The 12,589-nt window shown below is 40.8% G+C and overlaps 1 protein-coding gene across 1 annotated transcript in view; it reads right to left on the reverse strand.

The window, feature by feature from the left end:
• Nucleotides 1–1,141: 1,141 nt before the first annotated feature.
• The window catches only part of LOC101847569 (ankyrin-3), a 14,869-nt gene continuing 3,421 nt past the window's right edge, over nt 1,142–12,589 (reverse strand). Inside the window, exons 2-7 of the mRNA XM_005094625.3 lie at nt 11,070–11,235; nt 10,008–10,319; nt 8,443–8,597; nt 6,036–6,276; nt 4,340–4,631; nt 1,142–1,909 (exon numbers count right to left, since the gene is read on the reverse strand). Of these exons, the coding sequence (XP_005094682.1) occupies nt 1,273–1,909; nt 4,340–4,631; nt 6,036–6,276; nt 8,443–8,597; nt 10,008–10,319; nt 11,070–11,211 (1,779 nt within the window). The 5' untranslated portion in view covers nt 11,212–11,235 and the 3' untranslated portion in view covers nt 1,142–1,272. The remainder of the gene's footprint in view (nt 1,910–4,339; nt 4,632–6,035; nt 6,277–8,442; nt 8,598–10,007; nt 10,320–11,069; nt 11,236–12,589) is intronic.

A 12,589-nucleotide genomic window follows, 5' to 3' on the forward strand; every position in this document is an offset into this window, starting at 1 on the left:
ACGTGAGGCAGCGTGGTGGAATCAGGCTCTCGTCAAAATAATCAAAGTGAAGAAACTTGCATTTTTCCACAGGTTTGTGAATTTTCATCAAATTTTTTTTTTTTGGCTCAACACCTTTCATGCCCATTAAAAAACTCATTTCTGTGTGGATTTTTCTGAAAAACGTTGATTAAAGGTACAAAAAAAGTAAATGTTTAGTTACCACGGACTCTTAAGCTAATGAAATAACTAATCTTTGGCGGCCATTTTCTCACTAATTTTACCTCTGAAAACAGGTGACCCCCACCTCCTTCTTTTGCAAATATCGCGACCTTGTATTCAAGATAAATGGATATTTTTTCCATCCAAATAAAGAAAACTGAACAAGCTTTAAGATGAAACCAATAACTCTACATGCCCTAAAATTGACGAGAGCCTGATTCCACTGCGCCGCCTCACATATACACTCAAACATATAAAACCAATTCAGGCCCATGTCAGTTCTACATTAGGAACATAAAAAGACAGTACTTAGCAGCGGCACAACCATTTTACATTTTGATAACATCAACACAACAAGTTCTCTTCTGTCAAGTACCTGTCAGACTCTATGTGTATACAAATAGCACCATTGTCATTCTCCCCTGCTGGTGGGGGGCCCCGTAGTTTTACTATGGGGGAGCAAAGAATACACCTGCCGTGATACTGCGTGTTGTAAGAGGCGACTAAAAGTGCATAGGTCGGGTCGCCCGAAAAGTGCCAGTTTGCGGAGGGCCAACTACCCAACCCAGTACAAAACAGTAAGTTACAGAAACACGGACAAACACAGCTTTTTATGTTTCGATCTTGGGAGACGTAGGAGCTTCTGCATCAGCAGGAACAATGAAGGACAGCGGACAAAGCCGAAAGGACTCTTCTGACCCGAAACCTTCTCTGTCGAACAAGTCTCTCCGGATTGCGTCGTGGAATGTTCGCACCTTGTATGAAGCAGGAAAGAGTTCTCAAGTAGTACAAGAGATGAAGAGATACAGGCTGCACATACTAGGAGTCAGCGAAACACACTGGATACAGTCTGGACAGAAGCAGCTCAGCTCGGGGGAACAAGTATTGTACAGAAAAGTGGGAAGACATGAAATAACATCAAGAGGCTAGCCCAGGATAGAGAAAAGTGGAGGGTGTTTGTCCGTGGCCTATACCCTGGTGCAGGGTGAGAAAGGCAATGATGATGATGACCATTATCATTAATGACAGCTTCAGTTCGAAAAGTCCACTTTCTGAACAGTGCTACACACTTCAATTTGAATAGAGCTCTCGGAGGGAGATGTAATTCTTCACTTTCCGAGGTACAAGTCTCAACTGGTTTACCCGACGTGGGTTACCCGCACCTAAAGCACTCCGCACAGCGATACGACACAAGAGAACAAGAGCTCGAGGAACCGACGCCATATTGATCAGCAACTCACGAATCTCAGCATGCTCTGGCTCATGCAGCGGCTCCGGGAAATCACGAGAGATGACCCAGTCTTCTTTCGTGGCATTGACACCAGCCAGTTGCAGTAATGAGACAATTTCTTGGTTGAGGTTACTGGCCGCAACCCACAGCATGGAACGTGGGATGGGGTAATAAAGTTCTGATTTTAGCTCCCACTGTGTGTAGGCGAAGCCTTGACTGCATGCCTGGAGGTCTTCCTCTACATAGTGAGGTAACAGCATCTTGACTACATCTGCTACACCAGACACCACGGCGTTGAACAAAGGAGTTGCTCCGATACGATTGAACATACACGCCTCAGCACCGTTGTCAAGTAGGGCACGCACAACATCTTTGTTGCCGTTGAAGGTTGCAAAATGAAGAGGAGTGTCAAGATCATCATCAAAAGTGTTCACCTGGCAGCCATAAGCGATGAGTGACAGGGCAACAGTGCTGTGTCTGAAAGTAGAAAACAATTACTTCAATTGAAAATTAATGTGCCCTGCACATTTGCATTTAATTCTCACAAAAACGTTATAAAAGCACTAGCAGTTCTGATTCTCAACTGCAATTGTCTTGAAACCCCCCCCCCCCTCCCCCCTGGAGCAAAGCAAGTAAGAAACATATATGTAATGAGATGATCAGCGAATTAGACCACAATATACTGTGAGCAACATTATCTACTCCTGCATTAAAGTTTACATTTGGTTGGGACAATAAAAAGCTATATTTCAAAATATTAAAGGAAGGCGTTAAAGGAAAAAAACATCCTAGAGCATCAACCAACCACTCGCACTTCTTTCTTCCACCTACACCTTCTGTATACTACAATATGTCAGCGCAAACATTTATGACTCACAATTGCATAAGGCCATAAGAGCACGCAGGACACATTTAACATTTTCAGTTGGTAGGAAATTTTGAATTTTGCCCGGATGGCAGCCGAAGCCTACTCTTATCGATCTTAGACCACCAAGGGATCTTTAACGTGCGCAACTTGCACACAGGACCTCCGAGATTGTACGTCCTTGTTCGAGAAGGCTGAGGTGTAGATCTTTCCTACCAGAACATCAGGGGTGCGGCTGAAAGACAGCAGTAAGAAGGAGCCAAGGAGTAGCAGTAGAACGGCTGCAGAAAGAGTCAGGAGCCCAGAGGAGGGAGGTGAGGGGGTGGGGGCAGAAAGTGGAGACAACGACAAATGATAGAACATTGCAAGAGAGCAGGAAAGTAGGTGAAAGGAGACAATTTTAGAGAAGAAAAGTTTATCGCCGCTACCCGGATTTGAACCCAAGACCTTTGAAAGAGAGGCGAACACCTGAATCTCTAGGCCACGAGAGCCCCCGTTGTAACCCTTCTAGGAACCAATGAAGAACAAGTAAAAATAATCCTCATCGCAGCTCTTCTTTTCCAGGGACAGATATCAGTTATACCTAATTGACACACTACTTTAACCCCCTAAAAATGTATGGTAAGTAAAAGTAAAACACAATTTTCATCCAGAAAAAACAAACACAGGCATCTAGACAAGAAATAGGGTTAGCGGTAGGGTTTACAGTAAACCACCAGCAATAAGATATACAATACAGGACAGACTTTAAAAAAGAGTTGCAAATGTAGGCCTACTCATTAATGTGACAGAGACTGAGACTGCTCAAGCAAGCCTACAGATGTAAAAATAAATAAATCTACAATTACTAGCACATAATCAATGGCACAACTCCTCTGCTTCCAGGGTACCATTCAGACATTACAATCTCTCAGACACAAGGGTGGTGTTTTTTCTTCTGCACTTATTTTGACTTCTCAAGGTGAACCTCGGGTGGAACTTAGTTTGACAGCCACGATTCCCAGCTGAGCACCTTGTTTCAACAGCTTTGGCTGGATTCATCATCATCATCATCATCATCATCATCATCATCATCATCATCATCATCATCATCATCATCACCCCTGGCAGGGTGTAGGTCACATACAAGCTCCTTCCGTCTATCTCTGTCCTAGGCCATCCTTCACTTCAAAAAGCTCGTTCCAAGTGAGCTTCATCTCTCTCATGTCCCTTCCCACACATCTCCTTCACGTTTCCCGAGGCCTACCCCTGCCTCGTGCTCCCTGTGGATTCCACTGCAGTGACTGTCTTGTGATGTTTCCGCTGGGCTTTCTTAATTAAGGTGTGTCCAATCCATCGCCACTTTCTTAGTCCTATTTCTACTTCTATCCTTTTGTCCTGTCCTTTCCCACAGCTTTTCATTTCTTATTCTATCCTGCCACTTAATTCTAAGTTTGGCTGGATTGGTGACTGATTAAATATTTTGGGTCCTTGTCCACATAAACTTTGAGGTGTGCCAAAGTATTCATAGTAATTATTATATCACAAATTCAAGAAAGGAAACTCTATTTTTAAAACTAAAAAAAAACCTCAATGGAAAAGTTAGCTTCTCTGGTTATTTCATTACACAATCAGTATGAATGATCAATTTCAAATGCCCATTACACAACAAGAAGTGTATCTCTGCGTAGTTCTTATCACACATTTTGTTCTCTACAGTCTATCATTCTTCACTGAATGCAAGCTGCTGAGGACATGACACAATTCATGTTGTTTCTTCACAAACTGATTCCACTGACCCCAAGAAGGGAAGTGGTCAATTCCTGACATGTCACACCAAATAAAAGGCACAAAGTAGTTGGAAAAGTGGAGCTGTATTCTGTTCAACTCTTCTTCATACCTATCTGCTAATTGAAGGTAAAAACAAGTTAGCAATAGACCCCCAAAACCCAATAGTGCAAGGTCTGTCTTCAGAGTTAGAGTTACCTATTTGTGTCAAGGGATTTGAACTCATACAAAAGTGACCGACCTGAGAGGACCACTAAGTATTTAGCATTGCCTACCTGTTGAAGACAGCAAGAGCCAGAGGGCTGCTGTTACACCCAGTCAAGGCATTTACATCAGCATCCTGGTCAAGCAGCAGCTCTACCATTTTGTCATGGCCTCGGACACAGGCAAAGTGCAAGGCAGACCAGCCCTGATCGTCACGTTGGTTTGGTGCCTGACCAATGTCCAGAAGGTACAGCAGTGTCTTGAGTTGTCCGAGAGAGGCAGCCAGGACTAGAGCAGGGCGGGCTGGATTGGCTCGACAGCTGGCGCCACCACGGATCAAAATATCCACAATGTCCAACGCTCCTGAAGATTACAGCAAAGGCATGACTTCTCCATTTACTATAAAAAAAAAATTTTAAGTTTAAGATCACTTTTTTCCCTATATTTGCAATTCTACGGGAAAAACAGCAATAGTTTCATAATGTTATTTCCACTAGCTTTGGATAAACAGCTGAAACGTTTCACAGAACACTTTATTAAACCAAGTGTACTCCTACCACCACTACTGCTAATACTTCTATTATTATAATCATTACCATTACCACTACCGCTACCACTACTACTATCTACTTCAACATCATAACCATTACTACTATTACTACTACTATCTACTTCTACAGCAACAACAACTACTACCACTACTATACTCTGTCACATTTTTAAGTATACACATTTTAAAACTCAATTTTTAAAAAACCTATGCCACCAATTACTTTCAAATTTACACACTGACTACGTGATATACCTGTCGCTGGTGAGTTGTTTTCAGATTTCTGAACGGGTAAATGATTTTGCTACTGCTCGCGAGTTACATGTTTTGTGTTTTCAAAGAATAACTCATGGTACGGAAATGATTTGTTTAAAAATGAGGTACAAATCAAACCTTTGTCATTTTTGCAACATTTCGCCAGTGATAAAACGTGTGTTGTCTTAAGTTTCATGATGCCACGCCTAAGAGAAAATGTACGAAATTAGCTTTTTGGAATGATCCGCGGGGGTGTCTCAGTATCCGCTGCTGCGAGACGTTTTAATGTAACAAGAAGACCTGTGTACGCAACAATTGACCGTGAAAGAACAACAGAATCACCAAAAGATCGACCCCGTCGACTTGAGAAAAAAAAAAAAAAGTACTTCAAGAGAGGATATTTTTATACGCCTGTCGCACCTTACGGAATCGTTTCAAAACGGCAAGACAAACCAGAGATGAGTTGAACAACATGCGACAACACCAGCCTCAGACACTTCCTCAACTTGAGAGAGCAATGCAGTGCAGCGAATGATTGATTCCATGTGGCGACGACGTCAGGCCGTCATCAATGCAAGGGGATATTGTACGCGCTACTGATCGCGTTACTTTTGTAGACCACCCCCACACTCTTGTAAGTCGGGAATAAACCTGTTACGTTAACTTTCGGTATTGTTGTTTTTTTGTTTGTTTTTAAAATTGATTGAATTAGTATTCCTGAAATTTTTAAGAATATCGGCTCATTGTGAAACTAGCTATTTTCATTTTAACAGTGTATACTTAAAAATGTGACAGAGTATACTACGTGATTTAACATACTGTTTCAAGCAAGGGAGGATGCCAAGAGAATTGATAACTTCCTTTAAATATCTTTCCAGTGCAGTTTCCAATACTCATGACATTTTGTAATGTTGGTTATTACTGAAGAGACCAAAATGCACTACAAAAACAAGGCCACTCACTGATACGAATTGCCATGGTAAGGGCTGTCTCTCCATCTTTGTCGATGTTGTTCAGTGGAACTTTAGCATCAATGAATTCCCTGACCACCAGGTGACCAGACCCGACTGACAACATGACTGGGAGGACACCGTCTGATGTTGGGATGGTGAAATCCGCTCCAGCTGCCAACAAGACTCTGACAAGCCGAGCGTTGACCATCCGCACAGCAATCACCAACGGGGTTTCTCCTCGGAAGTTCTTCTGAAAATAGCGAGCAAGGCACAAAATTTATTAAGGTCTAAGAGGGAATGATATAGAAGGGCATTTTACGACTGCTATAAACCTGAAGGTACTTTAGTCTGAAAAGAAGTATAGAGTAGTCTCCGCCTAAGATCCCGGTGCTTGGAACCAAGGAAAATGCGTGATCTTAGGCAAACGGGATCTTTGCCGACGCACCAAGGGAAGAATCTACGGTGACCCATGTTTAAGCCCACAACCAGTAAAATGGTCTCCCTTCGCTCTAAAATGAACTGACGTGACCCCTGGGTAGGTTTATGACATTTGGCGAGCAAAGCGTGGTCAACCTTGATGACCAATCACAGTGGCATGAGGCATGCCATTTTTACTTATTATCCTATCAGGAGTCTCAGGATCTAAGCTCATCCAGTTGCCCCTCCCCTTTACCTGTCCAAAATTTATAACTTTCCATCTCTGACCGAGTTCCTCTGCCTTTGTTGTTATGCACCATCCTCTGCCTTTGTTGTTATGCACCATTATGTTGTGACCACATCAATTGACATTCAGTCTGTCTTGCAAATTCGTGAGTAGAGACAACTGGTGCAATGGTCTGGGTGGAGTTCACAGTTCGATGTGATCCCGCCTAGAGCGAAATTGTAAGCCCTACCCACCCTGCGTGTGATTATGTTAGTTTAGGTGGAAAGCTCAGATGCGAGTGCGATGTTTTGGGAATACAAATGTATCGGTCACTTCACACATCGGTGTGAACCTGTCTGGGGCAAACATTGTACTGTTTCATCAGGTTTTACAACCTTTATGTGTTCACATTCACGAAAGTGGCTGATCTTTGACGCGACAGGCAGTTCAGTGATCTCAACTTTTCACTATTGGTTAATCGGCTGTGCCTGCCCGGGTTTTTGTTCCGTAAATTATGATCTGAAATGCGGGATCTTAGCTGACAGTAGACCTTCAGAGTGAATCAGATCGAAATCTTAAGGGAGGCTTTTGTTTAGTAAAAATTCTGTTCACTTGAAAGAGCGGGATCTTAAGTGAACCGAGATCGTAAGCAGTGGGATCTTAGGCGGAGACTACTGTACTACACAATAATGGCCATTTAGTACAGAGAAAACACAAGCTAGGCCAATAAAAAAAAAAGCAGAAGGAAAGACAAGAAATGGGCCTTACCAGTGGTGCCCCCTAACTAACCCATTCAAGAAAGTAGAGTTGTTATTCCCAGTAGAACGGCACAATAAATAATAACAGCTGGCCAGATCTCCTCCCCCCCCCCCCCCCCCCCCCAAACCCCCCCCCCAACAAGACCAGAATAGTAATTATACAGAAAAGAAATAGGTGTATAGCACAACCAGGCATCTGTATGGAGCAAGCCACAAAAAAATGGGTCTTTTTATTCAAACAGAAAAATCAATATCATCTTTATCGGTATATTTATTGCTGTTTTGAAAAGAGAGTAACAAAGAGCAAAATAATGTTAGATTTTAAATTTACAGCTGAAGATTAGGCCTACCTGCATTTGTTGCTCAATTTAAACCAAAAATTTCAGAAGGAAAATAGTCTGTTCACACTCATCTGTGAATATAGAAAGCTTTGCAAAACTGAAATATATATCAATCCAAACAATTCAACTAAATGAATACAAACAAAGAGAATTTTAATGAGACAGCTCCCAAACTTTACCATTGCAACGGCCTTTGTCTCACATCACTAGTAGAGACAACAGACTGCCAAATGCAATGGCATCATCTAAGTAAAATTAAACATTCTCAATTAAATGACAAGAACAAAAAGAAGTCGCAGGGTATCTAAAAAAATGTCACTGCACCGAAGTTCTGAGAACAAAACAAAGACTTTGTGGTGAATCAGCGGCACCACACCAACAGAGAGAGCTGTGCCCCTGTTGGTAAGATGCAAACCACCTCATGAAATGCACATGGCTAACCAGTGTCTGTGGTCCAGCAGTTGGGCACTTCACTGTCACATACAAGAGACCCACTGTCAGTTCCCAGAGAGGACAAATTATTATCCAGTATCTCGGTCTTTCAGCTGGGATGTTGCATCACTCTTACCCTGGGTTGACTCAAACAGGCAAGGTCAGAAGGCTGCCTCTTAAAAGATCTTAACTTTTGTTGATAGGGGTGTAAAAAAAAGTTTCAGTAACACAGAGTTTCTCACAGCATTTAGGTCTACTCCTCTGGCCGTGATCAATATGTCCACTAAGTGGAACTTCTCAGCCAGCATAGCGTCAATCAGCGGTGTGTGTTTCTCATTCTTGGACTGGACGTTGGCGTCAAGATTAGGCTGGCTACACAGCCAGGACACTATATCAGCTGAATAGACAAAAGAAAAAGATAATTGTTAAAACAAGAAAAAAGTCAGAAATAGGTAGGATATAAGGGATTAGGAAAAGCTGTTTCACACATAATAAACCAAAAGTAACATTAAAATGCAGAATGTAATTGTAGATAAAATTCTTCCATTCAAAACCTATTTCTTCTGAACGCAAGTATATTACTTACTCATATTTTAAATATCTACTGTAGAAAAATAAACATAAAAAGGCGGTACACTTTTGTGAGTGTGTTTTTAACTACGGGTAATTCATAAAATTTATTCTCACAAGGGCCTTAAAAGGTTTGTTGTCACTGAAAGGAAAGGCGTGATGTGAAACATTTATAAGATTATTTTCAAGTGGGAAAAATGTGCTTAGGTATGGTACTCTTTCCATAAAACACTTCATTTACAAACAATTTATATTGTAAAATACATCATTTAACCAAAAAAAAGTGCATTTGGGAAGACAACACTTTCAAATAAGATGCACATAGAAGGAGACAGTGAGAGTTGTCAGCTCAAATGCACTTTTTAAAATTTACTTTTACTGTATTTTTTTTCCATGTTACTATCTGTAAGTAACACAATTTTTGCAGAAATGCACAAACCTGTCCACAAAACAGTTAAAACAACCTGTACTACACATGTAAAAAAAAAAGAACAGTAAAACTAAATAAATACAAGACTAAAGAATATGTCCACACACACACACACACCAAAACACACACCCACACACAAGCACACACACACACACAACACCCACACAAACAAACACACACACACGCAGACTCCTGCAAAAATAAAAAAATGGAGTACTACAAGCATGCTAAATTAAGACATAGTAAGTGGACAGTCCATGCAGAAGTCTACATGAAGTTAAAAAATCAAGGGTTTTTTCTGGCTTACTCAGGTGTCAATAGATTCAATTATAAAAATAAAGTCAATTTACTCAGAGATGTCGTAGAACCTGGAGAACAGTCACGGTAATTGATGTACAGAAAAGTGGAAAGACATGGAAAAACATCAAGCGGCTAGCCCAGGATAGGGAAAGGTGGAAAGTGTTTGTTCGTGGCCTATATCCTGATCCAGAGTGAGAAAGGCAATGATGATGACTCAGTGATGTTGATGTAACCTCTTGTCCATTTCATGCTTGCATTGTACTTGATATGGAAACTAAAGTTTCTCCAGGAGGATGAATAAACAGAGGTTTGTCTGGATGTTTTTCACCCCAACGGAAATATACAACAATCTGAACAACAAAGGGATCATGCTGATACATCAAAGAATTTGAACGGAGATGGCCACTCATTTGGTGTCCACTACCCAAGCTAACCTTGAACGAGGGGACAAACCCACAAGCATGCAGCAATCAGGGGGCAGGCAAACTGCAACCACGTGCCACTAACTTCTCGTCTGCATCACAGCCAGTGAGAGAGCAGTGAAATGACATAGTGACGTTTCAGCATTGATGTCACATTCAAATTTCCCAACCAGCTTTGTGAAGAGCTCTAGATTCCCGATCGCTGCTGCTACATGGATCCATTGTTTCTCTGATGATCGAAAAGGCTCGGACCCACTTTGATACCTTTTCTGTAAACATTTGCAGTGGCCTTCCATCAGGTGGTGTAAAAAGGACTCCAATCGCTCATCCTCTGTATCTTCTATAATCGTTGGATGCTGTTCAAAGAAACGTCCACAGGAACAACTTGGTGCAACATCTGCGGAGAAGTTTTATTGTGAAGGGTTGCTTTAATACTCATACATTAAGTAAAATGACCTGCATAATAAAGCCTTGGATAATATTTTTGTTTAATCAAACTGAACACTCTGCTGCTCCTGCTACACTCACATTCATCTTATGCTGCTATAGACAAACTATCCTCTGCTGCATAATCACTCTTTTGTTTCCAGAACAAAGCTAAGAACCAAGGGTTTTTGTAGTTTTGACTGTTATGTCATTTTCAACTGCAACAGTTGAAACACCTTGCGGTTTTTATTCCTATTCAAGAAACATTATATCAGTTGAACAAAATTTCACACATAAAGCTATATTCATACCAGCAAAAAAAGACAAATCTGTTCAAATGAAATATAATAGAGTGCTCACTCAGATTTTTCAACCATAATCTTCCCAAGATGATGTTGCCAAACACAATGAACATTTTTACTGAATGTAATATTTTTGGAATAGTTTAAAAAAAAAATATAGACACTAAGAATACTTACTTTATACTTAAGATCTTTGAAAGTTGAAATTGCATTTCATGAGCAGATTAAAACTTCCCAGATCAACTGATTTTGTTTTTCTTAGCTGTGACTGAATCTAAATCAGTGGGAACTAAAATATATATTTAAATACATGATTTGAAACAGAAAGAACCATCTTCATCTTCGACCCAGTGCTGCAGACCCAACTAGCTGAAAAAAAAGACTTAACTACTTCACGTCTAAATGCAAAATAATCTCACCAATTGCAAGAGGTTGAGACATGACGTGTTTACTCATGCCATTAATGAACTCATCAATGTTCCATGTTTCCAGAGAGCATGTGATGAAGGATTGGTACACCTTCACTTGTCTAGCTCGCAGTTGCTCCATAGCACTAGCCATTGTTACAGATTTTGATTTCAATTTCTGTTGGAGAGGAAATGAGACTACATAGACATAAAACATTTATTCAACCTAAAAAAAGAGAGGATGCTAAAGGGTATTATTTTGTAGCTGCACAGAGTAAAGTCAGGTGTGCGTCCACCTTCAGGCCTTTAGAAAGCCATAATTCGGCTATTTTCGTATCGATCCAAATTTTGAAAGTATCGGCGTGACCGGCAGAATTGGACGCATCACCAGACTTAGTTATAATCTCTGTATGCTTAATAGACATCATTCTACATTGCATTTTAATGTGTCCACTTTGGTCTGGTGACGCATCCACTTTGCTGGTGAATGCGTCCACTAGGTCTGGTCAGTGCCACCACCGGCACCCCCTAATTCTTCATAATATTAGAAATAAACGATGTTTAAACATAGAATCTAGATCTATGTTCACCCGGTCTGTCATTCTTTATCCTATTATTATCCACTCACTCATTCTTCATTATGTAAGAAATAAAAATGAATAAAACCTTTTGATCTATGTTAAGATATTTCATTCCTTAACATTGACATTAGATAAAGTGACAAAAAAACATTTACATGTAGACTCTATTTATTAATTTACAACCAAATATCTTTATACTTATGTAGATTTATTTACAATTTTAATTTGTAATGTTCAATAATTTAAATACAAGTAAATTTATGTGTTCAAAATACGCGGATGGATGGTAAGTACAAGCGAATTATGAAATAGTGGGCATGAAAATATCACAGATAAAAGTCACTGCTCCTAGCTCTTCGACCTGTCTTTCCTCTCAATTCTTCCTTTCTGCTGCATATTGCATGCCTCCAGCTATCACATAATTCACATTGTACATACAGTCCTTGTCCATGGCTCCGACACCCTCTACAACTACTGTCCATCATCTCATCTTGCAAGCACGAGCGGGTTTGCTACCGGGGTACAGCCCTAATGGAAGGAGTTAGGGATCCTATTAAACTCTTTAAGTGATAGATCTATCATTATTGCTTCATGTGCTTTTCCATGATCTGAAATTGTGAGAATTTAATATAATAAGTGTGTGTTTGTGAGTGTGTGTGTGTGTTTGTGTGTGTGTGTAAGAGAGAGAGAGAGAGAGAGAGAGAGAGAGAGAGAGAGAGAGACAGACAGACAGACAGACAGACAGAAACAGAGAAACAGATTGACAGACATAGAAGGAGCGAGAGAGGGGATAAAGAGAGACAGAGAAAGGGAGACAGAGAGAGAGAAAGAGATAGAGAGAGAGACAGAGAGAGAGGGGGGGGGAGAAAGAGAGAGAGAGAGAGACACAGAGAGAGAGAGAGAGAGAGAGAGAGAGAGAGAGAGAGAGAGAGAGACAGACAGACAGACAGA

Source organism: Aplysia californica, unplaced genomic scaffold, assembly GCF_000002075.1.
Source record: "Aplysia californica isolate F4 #8 unplaced genomic scaffold, AplCal3.0 scaffold00086, whole genome shotgun sequence".
Classification (NCBI taxonomy): domain Eukaryota; kingdom Metazoa; phylum Mollusca; class Gastropoda; order Aplysiida; family Aplysiidae; genus Aplysia; species Aplysia californica.